The 12,891-nt window shown below is 41.4% G+C and overlaps 1 protein-coding gene across 3 annotated transcripts in view; it reads left to right on the forward strand.

The window, feature by feature from the left end:
• The first annotated feature begins 4,335 nt into the window (after positions 1–4,335).
• MTDH (metadherin) overlaps positions 4,336–12,891 on the forward strand; it is a 33,399-nt gene continuing 24,843 nt past the window's right edge. For all 3 annotated transcript variants that reach the window (XM_054984527.1, XM_054984528.1, XM_054984529.1), the window contains exons 1-2: positions 4,336–5,096; positions 11,952–12,056. In XM_054984527.1, the coding sequence (XP_054840502.1) occupies positions 4,641–5,096; positions 11,952–12,056 (561 nt within the window). In that variant the 5' untranslated portion in view covers positions 4,336–4,640. The remainder of the gene's footprint in view (positions 5,097–11,951; positions 12,057–12,891) is intronic.

Consider the following 12,891-nt stretch of genomic DNA (forward strand, 5'->3'; position numbering starts at 1 on the left):
CCTTGCTGGCTCTTCTAGCCAGGGTCTTGGCTAGAAACATGGAAGCAGGTAGGCAGGACCAAGCAGTTGCAGGCCCCTTGGATCCCAACATCTTACTAAGCCTAGAACACACGTTTTTTAATTCATTTATTCCTTTTTTTGGCTAGTTCAAATTAGGCAACAACCAAGCAGCTGCCTCCTAATCCAGCCAGGCTCACACACCCACACCCTGTGAGGTAGGTTGGGCTAGGAGAGAACAGCTGGTCCAAAGTCACCTGTGGAGATTCATGGAAGAGTGGGTGTGTAAACCACTTCTCACTGTTTCTAATCCAAGACTCTTAACTACTGCACCACAGTAGTTAAGTACTGCACCACACCACTACAGCAGCTGCCCCCTTCCCTGCACCAGTCATGAAAGCGGAAAAACCAGCTATTTTCCAGCAACTTCAAGATCTTTTAATACTTCTGCCATTCATCCGGAAGAAAGAACTGCTGGTTTTGGTGCCATGGCACTGCCTCAGATGCCACACAGACCCAACCTTCCCTTTTTATAGGTGTTCATTTTTATGCTTTGCATGTTCTTGTTCTAGCACTGGCGCCAATACCTAAGGCTGATGAGTCCCATGCTAAATTAAAACAAAGATGTATGCAATAATGAAAAGGGTGGCATGCCATGAAAATAACCCCTTCTTACTTAAAGGAGCTATGGTTTCTTAAAGATGCAGAAATTTCAATGTCAATGAAACTTTGCAAAGGTGGTAGGATCCCTTCCCCCACCCAGCACTTTAGCATTACATTGGGGGGAAAGAGTACAGCTTGGTGGGGTTTCCTTCATCGTTTGCCCCCAACCAATAATTTTCTGAATGAATTTAATCCTACTAAGGAAATGACTGTTAGTTTATAATAACAAGTAGGCAAGACTGTTTGAACAATCTATTGAGTCATTTCTAGAGAGGATTTGAATTAACCCAGCAGCAGCTTCCATGACCCTCTTCTTTCTTTGCTGCCACGATATCCAATCTAGCCCACATGTGGAAGTCAGACTTGATTTAAATGTGACACTGGCTCAAGCAAAAGCACTCCCTCCCTCGTGGGACTCTGCACTTGCAAGGCAAGTCCTTGAAACTGGACTACTACTAGAGCAATAGAATAATGTGTGTGCCATGTAGCAGCTTACTTTCAAACAGTGCAAAGTCCCACAAGACAGTGGCATGTGTCAGGCCACACCATCTTGCAAAGCCTATGAAAAGGGGCTTCAGGATATTTCCAAACAGAGAACAAAAATAAACAAAACCAGGACATTTGACTTCTGCAGTGGCCAGTAAGCAGGGGTCATTTCGTAGAAAAAGAACTGCAGGAACTCATTAGCATAACTCAATAGCATAACTCATTAGCATATGCCACACCCTTGCCATCACCGGAAGTGTGTCATTGGCATAACTGATCTGCATATGCCACACCCCCTGACTTCACCGGGGGAGGCTTTATCACCCTCCAGAGTGCCCTTTTTCTCCCTCCAGAGGAATACAGATAAGTATTCCTTGGGCCCTTCTGGAAGATGACAATCAACAGATAACAATCAAAAGATGACAAAAAATAACCTCAGAGGAAAAAAGTCACTACACAGTGTAGTACACACTAAGGAACAACCCTGTCCTTGCAGTGGCAAAGATCAAACTGAGGAAGAGGTCCCGTCAATGGGCTTAGACTGCAGTAACTCTGCTTAACATTGCACTGTAAGCCACTTAACTCTACAATCCTCTCTAAGTGGCCACCTTGTGCACTTGCTAGGCCAGCACAGAGCTTTCTAACACAGTTCAGACCTCAACTGCATCTCCTGGCCAACTCAAGAAGGAAAATGGCACGCTAGGCAGATAACCAAAGCAGTAGACCTGAGCCTCAGATGAAATGAATTTGAGATCTGTGGAAATTTGTATTCATGATCTGTGGATTGATTTTTCTCTCTCTCTCTGTTCCACCCCCCCACTCTCTCTCTCCCTCCAGTCCACACACACACGCACTCTTTCTCCCTCTCCCCACCCCATTCTCTCTCTCCCCCACCCCTCCAGTCCACACTCTCTCACACACACTCAGGAGTCAAAAATGAAAATAAAACAAAAGAAATCAAAGCAGCGTACCCACCTTTAGAAAGCCAGCCCCAGCAGCCCTGCTTACAGGCAGTCACTCACTCACTCAGAAGTCACAATTGAAAATAAAGCAAGTGAAATCAAAGCAGGTTACCCTTCTTTACACCAGCAGCCTGGCAGGCACTCTCTCTCTCTCACTCATGAGTCATGAATGAAACTAAAGCAAGTGAAATCAAAGCAGCTTGCCCTCCTTTACACCAAGCAGCCCAGCTTTGCAGGCAGGCAGGCAGGCAGGCACTCTCTCTCTCTCACGAGTCATGAATGAATGTAAAGCAAGTGAAATCAAAGCAGCTTGCCCTCCTTTACACCAGCAGCCCAGCTTGCAGGCAAGCAGTCACTCTCACTCATTCACTCAGGAGTCGCGAATGAAAGTAAAGCAAGTGAAATCAAAGCAGCTTACCCTCCTTTACAAAGATAGCCCCAGCAGAGCAGCTGCTGCCTCCGCTTCCTGCTGCTAAAGAGACGGGCAGCAGGGAGGCAGTGTTGAGGAAAAGGAATCACGTGGGCAGGGCCAAAATCCACGTGATCTCTTTTCAGAGCTACCGGAATGCCGTTCCGGTGTGTTCCCCCTCCAAATGAGCCTTGACAGTAAGACAGATGAGCAATTTGTTGTTTGTAAGAAGGTATAAAAGATAGTGGAAATGCCTGTAAGGCATGCATTGTCAAAACCTACTGAAGTGCATCAGTTTATCTGGGTACTTACTCTAATATAAATTTATACTTGATTTTGCCACTTACCTTGCCTTGAGTTTTAACAGGTGCAATCTTTAAGATCGGCTTTTTAGAGAATCCCCCTACAGTAAGCTATTACCAGGGCACCACAGTATGTTCTGCTGAAGAATCTCCTTATTTGGCCAGATAGCAAGTAATACAAAGTGGAGGAAAAGAGGGAGGAGAGGTGATGTATGGTGGGAATTTAAATTTGAATTCTGAAAGGAAGAAGTAGCATCACAAGGGCATGGTTTAGAAAAATGACAACACAATAAGCAATTGCTTGACCTTTTATCTAGAAATGACATCACATCCTTGCTGAGTTCCACTTTCTCCAATAATTTTACATGTTGGAGGTGGGAACTCCATGCACACCTCCCCCATGCAGTATTTTTTTTCTTTTGCCAGGCAGTTCACAATGGAGTATGTACTTGTGCATACAAACCAGTGTGGTGTAGCAGTTAGTTTTGGGTCTAGGATCTGGCAGACCCAGGTTCAAATCCCTGCTCTGCCATGGAAGCTTGCTGGGTGACAAACACTCAGCCCAACCTACCTCACAGGACTGTTGGGAGAATAAAGCAGAGGAAAGGAGAATGATGTAAGCTGCTTTGGGTCCCTATTAGTGTCAGACAGGGGTTAACCTGTCTGGCATAGAAGTTAAATAGTTGCAGTTTAATGTCTGACAGGAGCCTGTCAGTTATAGAAGGGAGGGAAGTTACATAGTTACAGTTTAGTTTTCTAACACTGAAAGGCTGTCAAAGCCAAGAGTTCCCTTCCATAGGAAAAGAGAGGGGCAAGGAGTATATAGTCAGTTAAACAGTCATTCTCTGCAATTGCCTTATGTTAGTTGGTTGTACTGTGATTCCTGAATTTTAAAAAATCCGTTTACTGAATCTGTCTTTGCCTGATCTGATCAGTGTGGATATTTTTGGGAAGATACATGGAACAGAAACTGACAATTAGGAAGAAAAGTAGAGTATAAGTGAAATAAACAAAATGATGACTAAATAAGATAAAATCGTTTTTTCATTATCTTCGCAACACTCCTGTGCTACAACCGACAAACAACGCTGAATCTGAAGAGAGGAACTCCCCGGTCCTAGCCGCAATCGATCCCATTCGTCGAAACTGAACCGACCAGCCTCTTATGAGCCCAACCCCAGCCGGCGAAAGTGGCAACCCGTCAGTCCGTTGTGGGCCACGACCCTCCCTTTTAACCAGGTTACCCGCCTCAGTCTTCATATGTTATCAGTGTGTGATTTAGGCGCCACCCGCCTTTCTCCCCCTCCCTCTCGAGGGATCACTGCCACGTCGAGACTTATCTGCACACCCTCCTCGCCTTACCCAATCCCAAGGCTGGGAGTGACGTAAACAGCCCCAGCGACTCCCTTTTCGCTCCGTCACAATCAAATGAAGGAAGACGAGGAGGGAGGGAGGGAGTTCAGCCGTCCCAAATATGGAAGGCGGAAGAAGGCGCGTGCGCACGCGCAGCTGGGAGCCTTTCCCCCAACGGCTCCCGAAGCTCCACGTGATCGTTTCTCCGTGTGCGCGGGGGAATAGTCGGACGTGCGCGTGCGCCGCAACGTTCGGCGGCGGAGGGATGACGTTGCGCTCCTGGGCCGTGAGAAGCTGAGGAGGTGCCTCAAGCAGCCCAAGTGAGTCGTCTGCGAAGTCGAGGCAGCTCTTCTGACTGGAAGCTGACGCCGAAGCGGGCGAGCCGGAGGGCCTTTGCTTCGCAGGCGGGTGAGAGATGCGCTCGGCTTGACTCGAGTCTCTGGGCCCGGTCTGCTCCCCGCCGGGGCCATGGCTGCGCCAAGCTGGCAAGACGCTGTGGCCCAGCAGGCTGAGGAAGTGTCATCCCGGCTGCGGGACGTGCTGTCGGCCGGTGTGGGCCTGCTACGCACCGAGTTAGGTTTGGAGCTGCCGCCAGGCCTGGAGCCGCAGCGCCTGCCTACCTGGCTAGTGCTGCTCTCCACATCTGTCCTGGCCCTGATGCTCCTGCTGGGGCTTCTGTGGGCCGCGACCTGCGCGAGAGCGGGAGATGCCCGCAGGAAGCGCCCCGGGAGAGCAGCCACGACGGGGGAGGAAGAGGAGGAGGACGACGAGGAGGAGGAGGATGCGACGGATGTGGGCCTGACAGAAGCTGGAGGAAGTGGCAGCCCCAACAAGGCGGCTCCCGGGGCAGCCACGATGCTCTTGCTCAAGGGAGAAGAGCAGAAAAAACGGAATAAAAAGAAGCCGCCGGAGAAAATGGGCAGGGTGAGCGAAACGTAAAGGGAAACGACGGTGGGGGCATAATGGGTAGAGGGGATTGCCGGAAAATTGCCAGAAGAATCATCAGCAAGGTCTAGGGTCACTGTTCAGAAGCAATAGGTTACTACAAACCACACAGAAAAATGCCTTGTGGTATCCTGAGGGATTAGAGTTTTGAGCCTACTTTGAAAAACATTAACGTGGCATTTGATGATTTGGGGCTCTTTGACAAGTGCTGCTTATTGCTGTCATATATCTAGAGTTTCACATTTTCATTGGTGTACCTAGCGTGTTCTTAGATCTGTGCAAAGTGTATGATTAAACCTATTTCAGAGACGTTTTGTACAGGTGTGTTGGTCCAAGAGCATAATCTGGAGAAAAAAAACCCAAAATAAGGATGCAATCCATGTAATGCTTATTAAAGACATAACATTTGTTCATAGAAATCTGAGGTTAATCTACAGCTGTCAGAGTTAATAAAAGTTGCGTTTATAAATACTTCCCGTTTCATCTTTCATGATTCAGTTAATATCTGAAGTGGTGACTTGTGAACTTCACAGCAGTTACTTTTTTTATTTAAGTATCTTTTTCTAATCAAGGAAGATTAGAGTTTTCTAATCTCTGAAATAAGATCTATAACCTTTATTGTTACATTGCTGTTTATACCAGTTTTCTGCCTCTCTCCTTGTTATGCATAACAAAATCTGTATGTGTGTAGGGAAAAAATGTACTGTATGAAGGATTCATGTTGGGAGTTTCATTGTTTTTCCTGTGCAGAAAGTGGAATTTAAGCAGTCCTTGAAGGACTGCAGGGTCAGGATATTCAGCTTTCTTAGTGCAGGGACTGTCTGCCTATTTGGACTTGCTTCAGAAATGATACGCATTGAATTGGTTTGTTTAACTTTTTTGTTTGTTTATTTTGTATAGTCATATTAATGGGTGGCTGGAACTGTTCTCAGACTATTAGAAAGCTGGGTACAGTATCTAAATGAACAACAACACAGTAGTGATCATTCTGTATTTATAGACATGTTTTTTAAACCAAACTAAAAATTCACTTTTATAACATTTATGGGACAGGGATGGAAAGTCCCTGTATTTTCTCCTAACAGTTTAACCCAGAATGTTCTCAGATCTGTTCAAAACGTATGCCTAAAATTGTGACATTTGTTTCCCTGAATCTAAGCTTGTTGTCTAGGCGCTTGAAACTTTTTTCCAGCCATGCAAGTGAATGAAGATCAACCATATCAGTAACTTAAAGCATTCATGTAACTTAAATAATATGCTTGTCTGTTGCTTGATAATAAATGTTCAAGCTACTATGATATAATTACGTTATCTAGAATGATGACATATTTGAAAAACTGTTCATAATTTGAATGTTATAAATGATATGTGTAACCACACGCTTCAAAATGGAAGTTTTATACTAGTAGCTTATACTAGTCTGAGATTTTGTGACCATGGCATGCTGTGCTCCAGATTGTAGCACATCCTTTATGTGCTGCTTGTTCCACATTGTCAATATTTTAACTGATTTCCCCCCTGAAATTGTGATCAAAGCTTCGTCTAGACACTATGGAGGTAATGATGGTAGGGGACTAATTGCCTGTTCTGAAGTCGATTGTGCTTTTCTTGAAAAAGCAGATTTGCAACTTGGCGATGGCCCTGATATCCGTATTAAGTCTTGAAGTGCAGGTGAAATGTCTAGTAGGAGCCATTTTTTTCAGTTTCGGGTAACTTCAGCTGCTCCTGCTAGAAAACAACCTAGCCCTAGCTATGCACACTTCCTAATGCAATATGCTTTGCATTGGACTACCTTTGAAAATTCTTCTAGAATTTTCCTAATTCAGGGTGCTCATTCTCCATTTTAAAGAATCCATAATGGGGCTAGCTCATAAAGGGGCTGCTTTCTCCCATATGAACCTCCCTGTGTCATCTTTAATTCATCTATAGGTGCTGTGGCCTCAGTGGTAGGACTGCTGGCTTTGAAGACAGGGCCAACCTTACTGCAGTGCTCACCCTCTGGAACTCCCTTAGAAATCTGTCAGGTTCAGTCATCTTCAGATAATGGTGAAAATGTGCTTAGGCAAAAATCCTTGAGGGTGGAGTTAATTCTGCTTACTGCTTAGATCTAATGTTTCAGTGTCCAGACTCCTGCAGCTTTCATTATTATAATAATATGGCATAAACAGTCTCAGGATGTGGTTTCATGAAAAGAGGCAAGATTTAAGTTAGTGAAATATAGCTCTATTGCTTTTGAATTGGAAGTACAGGACATTCACACAAAGGCTAAAATGTGTATGAGCCTACTTTGAAATGACCATTTGAAAATAAAGTTGATTCCTGGGGGCGAGGAAGGTATTTGTGGATTGGGAAAAAGTAAATAAGGAATAGAATTCTTTGAGTATGTGTGGTCTAAGTTGGGAAACCATATATAATAAAGGATGATTCCCTGTCCTCTGCTTCCTGGGCTGTCACATCTCCTGATCTTACGCCTACTATTTATTTTATGTTAGGAGTACGTAATAATCATCTTGGATCAGCAATGTGGGGAGCAAGTTTTCTTCATAATAATAATAACAGCGCACTTATGTACTGCTCTTCAAAATAGATTAGTGCCCTACTCAGAGCAGTAACCCTAATGGTTTGTTGTATGTAACATTTCACTGATTTTATTTTAGAATGTTTTAGGATATTAAATTGTAAGCTAGTTTATGTACTTAGCCTGTAGAATACATAAGGAAGAAAAAGAAAAAATTCAAAGAATAATAAACAACCCAAATAGCGTGTATGTTGTCTCCATTTCTTACCTCCAGCATTACAAATCCTTCAGTTTTCTTATATGTTCTAATGCTTGCTGAGACTGAGCCAAAACGAAAAGAGACTCCTTGGCTAGGCGTCAAGGTACTTTAGTATGCCCAATTCCATCAGAAAGAGACATGTATGTTTGTTCTAAACAACAGTAGAGCACTATATTGACTACATGCATTGCTTTATTACTATGATAAAGGCAGTTCATAACTTGAGTGCTTTCTAAGAGGTGATTGCTTCAGGCACAGTGCCTAAAAATTGGCACTGTGTAGTTGTGCACGAGTCTTGAAGCCAGCTAAATATCTGAGTCTTTTATATCCATTTAAGACTGTGTATTAATTTAAAGTGTGTTTGAGGCTACTGAAGTTATATATGGGCTGCAGAAGCTCATGCTTCCTTTTTGCACGTATCCTTAATGTTAGGTGAATGTTAGGCCTGAATACGTGGACTAAGATGAAAAAAATGGCGAGAACAAGAGTGCTATTAACAATAGTAACCTCACGTTGAGTTTCCCCTCTTTTCTCCTGTAACATAGTTATGGAAAACTATGCAGATATCCCATTCGTCTGACCTGACTGCTCTCTTTGTTTTGTAGATAATAACAATGAGCTACAATAACATATGAGAAATAAATACAAATATAACAAGATGACATTTTAAAATTTACTTGTGTGAACAAATTTGAATTCAAAGATTTGACTAGCCTCAGACTGAACAGTGTGCAATCTTTTCCTATCTCTGTGGTTTCCTAATTCTTCCATTTTTACTCCTTTTCTCTCAAGCACAAAACCTTACTTTCCCAAGGTCCTTGTCAGCCCCTAATCATCTGGGTAGGTTTCAAAAGGTTTATTTTTGTCTTGGGAGACAGTTTAATGTAGAATACTAAAACATTACAGTTTTGTAGAATCAGCCTCATTGGGGGTTGAGTGACAAACAGATTGTTTGGTTACAGATATATTTGGTTTATTCCAAAGCTGTGCATGAATATAGCTCTTTTTCGCATGTGCTCTACCCCACTTTAAACACACATTTGAGGCATAGGATTCTGGTAGGCAATACTACCCGGTATTGAAGAATTCTTCATTCTAGGGCTGCTATGAGAGATACTTAATTTCTATCCCTAATCAATGTGCACTCACACATACAGCTTGTATGTTACTTGGTGGATGAGGGCATGCTTCAGGGCCTGGGTACAGCACCAGTGCCATCCTTTGTCAGTTTGAATACCTCAACTGAGGAATTAGATAATTTAATATTTTTGTCTGGGATTACCAGTTTCCAGATAGCTATTAGCAAATAAATAAATGTGAATGAAATTGTACATTCTGCATGAGAAATGTTAAAGGTGCTAGTAAATGCAGCATAAATTATAGATTCCGGGCACTCTTTAAATCAAGGATTAGATGTAATTGTAGAAGGGAATCTTTTGGAACTGTGGTCATTTCTAGCCTCTCATGTTGTCAACTGAGAATCTGAAGTCAACTCAAGCTACTATAGCTATATTTAGAAATTTGATTTTATGACACTGTCAACTTAATAGTCTTACATTTGAAAACAGAGTAGCTTTAGATGTTTTTCGGTGTATTTTTGAAGACATTTTATAGGTACACGGGGAATCTTTCTTTAAATTTTTATAAAACACATCACTTAACTGTTATGATTTAAATGAAACTTTTAAGTTTTCCACGTTTTTGCTTTTTAACTGTTATCAGGAGAAAAGTAGCATAAGCATGATCCAGGCATAATAACACACCATGATTTGCTACCGTGTGAACAAACCTTGAAGGAGCTTCAGGCTTGTTCATATAAATCCTGTTACCCACTCCTTCCATTTCTTGTGAGCAGCAAGATTATTAGGTCTGGGGCAAATCATAGTAGTTCATGTGCAAGAGCAAATATAGTTTGTCACAGAAGAGGAAGAAGCTAATTATCTTGTTACATTCATGGAAAGGAAATGTGAGAGCAGGGCTTGCGTGAATGAAATAGCCAACCATAATTTTTTAAAATCATATTGTAAGATTTAGGAAAAAATAGCTTTGTTAATGTGCATAATTAGAAAGCTTGCTACATTAAAAAAATTCAATTACCAAGCAGTCAGCATTACTAAAACTTTGCTTCAGGCTGCTTTAAAATCTTAAGATATAATTGAAGGTCTCTGAATAGTGAATTCCCAAGTTTCCCCCATTACATCCCAAGTTGTCATTCTGAGTGTGTCAAAAACAGGGACTGTTAATTATTTTATAGGTGGCAATGCTTCAAAGCAACAAATGTTTCTGAACTCTGTGTTGGACTCCAGCAGCTCAGATAGCCAGCCCAACTTGAAAGTGAGGCAAGTTTCACGTCTGCTGAATTCTTCTCTGGCCAGGTTGATAAATCCAAGCCAAAGAAGGACCCATCTCCTCCATCCCACTTTAGTATATCTGCTCCTGGTGAAGCCATGGTGTGTGTGTTTCTGTTGTTTTAGAGAAAAGTCAGAGATTTGTTGGAAAACTGAAATATATGCTGTGCTTAATTTCCTGTCTTACCTCAATGTCCTTTATTGCTTTAACAACAAAAAACACAATTTATAGTTTAGCATATAAAGTTGTGCTGTTTGGCATATTTATGGAGTTTAAAAATATAAATTCTATTGTTTCCTATAAGTACGTTTGCGAACGCACTACTATTTGAGAGGGCACTGCAGAATGGTGTACCCTATCCTGCCATTGCACAAATATCTTAATTTTTACCATGTGAGAGGTTGGAAAAATAAAAATTAGAAGACAATTTTGTAGTAAATAAGAGTATTATTTGGAAAGAAATGGTTTTAGTCACAGTAGGCCTACCAGTGAATCTGGATATCAAGATAAAATATAACACTGAAAACATTCAGCTCTTTAGTACTATATTATCAAATCACTATAGCACTTTTATCATTAGTTTAGAAAATTTCTATGTCAGTTCACCAAAGAACCTGTTTGAGATGGCTTACAAAATAAAAATGTAAAATGTCATAAAAGTTGTTAACAAACCCTACCAGAGCATAAAAATAACATACAACACTAAACAGTTTAAAATGAGTCACAAAACCACTCTCAACTAGAAGCAGGCAATAAATGAAGATAAAAGATGACCTCCTGAATTATAAAAGCCTGAGTAAAAAGAAACATTTTACCCTGGTACCTAAAAGTAGGACAGGCAAGCCTCAAGGGAAGAAGACTGTCCCAGGTGAGGTACCACTGCTGAAAAAGTCCTGTCTCTGGTTGCCTGCTGCCTCACTTCTGAGTGCAGGGGCACAGAAAGTCAGCTTGGGAGTCTGATCTTAGCTGGCAGGCTAGATTATATGGCAATAGGTGTTAATTATAAACGATTGTGAAATTGGTTCTCACTTAAACAGTAAAGGTATCCTTGAAATTTTTGTGTATATATCTACACTACACATAAGAATTACCAGTGCCTAATTGTAATTCCATTCTCTGCACCCAAGGATGTGGACAGCATGCATGTTACCATCTGTATGTCTGATCCTTGCTTGCTATCACTAACAGTATATGATACAGGGAAATCTGGTCCTGTAAACCAGGGAGGTAGTGAATGCATTCTTGAAAGACGAGGTAGTTTCCTGTGCCCTCAAGGAACTGGTAGAGAGATTACTGCTTTACCAGAGCAAGATGATCTGTGAAATCACTGTTTGGTCTCTAATCTTTTGAGTGAGATGCTTTAGTGTGTGGTGGCAGCTCAGCTTCAGACACTTCTGGGTGATACAAATTATTTCAGTCTGTTGCCATTTATCTTCTAACCTGGTTTATGGACTGAAGAAGGTTGATGACCTGTGCCAGTCATTCATTCAGACTATCTCTGCTGTAATGTGACATGTATGTAAATGAAACAGAGAAATCATAGCATAATTTTAGAAACAGAGAAATCATAGCATAATTTTAGCAATTTTAGTCAAAATACTATACTGTAAATACTCTGATCTTAACAAGTTAGGACTAATTTAATTTCAATAGGATTAAACATTACATTGCATAAATGTGAAATACTTTAATTTTCTTACGTATTTAGTTTAATGGTCAGCCTGTTCATGAAGTTTCTGAAGAGGAAATAATGTTGAATGTTCGAAGAGACAATCTGAAACAACCATCTGATGCAGAAAAGAAAACTGAAAAGGTAAGTTACTGATTTATGAATCACAAGAACTGCACATGTAATTTCTAAGTTGATAGTGTCTGCAACAGTATTTTGACTGATATTCACAAATTTTGACTGGCCTTATTAATAACTCAAAAATTGTGGTCACCTCAGACCCAGTTGCTCTCTTAGGTTGGGATGGATGGGGCTTTGTGTTTGACAACATGCTGAGCTCTGCACCTCTGAGCACAGACTAGCTGTGGAGGCAAGGTTTCCTCTCTAGCTTCAAGCCTGGAGTACAGGAGCTGGCAATGGAGGCTCAGAAAACAGCTAGATAGCTTTGCTTTCTGAAACTCTGTCCAGTCTTGAAAGAGTCCCTGTCTTTATTCAGGTTCTGGTTAGAAACATGCATTCACCATCTTGATGACTGCATATGTGGGCTCTTCATTCATACTTTAATTGCATGTTGGTGCTTGAGAGTGAATTTACCACCTTGTTTTCACATGGAGAGTAAATGTTGTGAAAAATTATGTGGAAAAACTCAACTATTATCACATCACAAAATACTGTCATCAGCTCTGTTTCATATTTTAAAATGTATGTATGACTGAAAATGCCTTGTCAGTATTTATTTAGACTTGAACCATACTTTTCTCCCCTGTGGGAACACAAAGCCATGTATAACAACACACTGTGAAATGGGTTAGACTAAGGGTGTAACTGGCCCAAGGTCGTGCAGTATCCAAATAGAATATTGAAATAAATGATAAGTTATCAAAATTTTGATTGTAATTATCTCAAATGAGAAAGTCTTATTAATAAACCTGTCAATACTGTCATACTTTCAGAAACATATTTTAGATGTACTAAAAGA

This window comes from Eublepharis macularius, chromosome 7 (assembly GCF_028583425.1).
Source record: "Eublepharis macularius isolate TG4126 chromosome 7, MPM_Emac_v1.0, whole genome shotgun sequence".
NCBI classification, from domain to species: domain Eukaryota; kingdom Metazoa; phylum Chordata; class Lepidosauria; order Squamata; family Eublepharidae; genus Eublepharis; species Eublepharis macularius.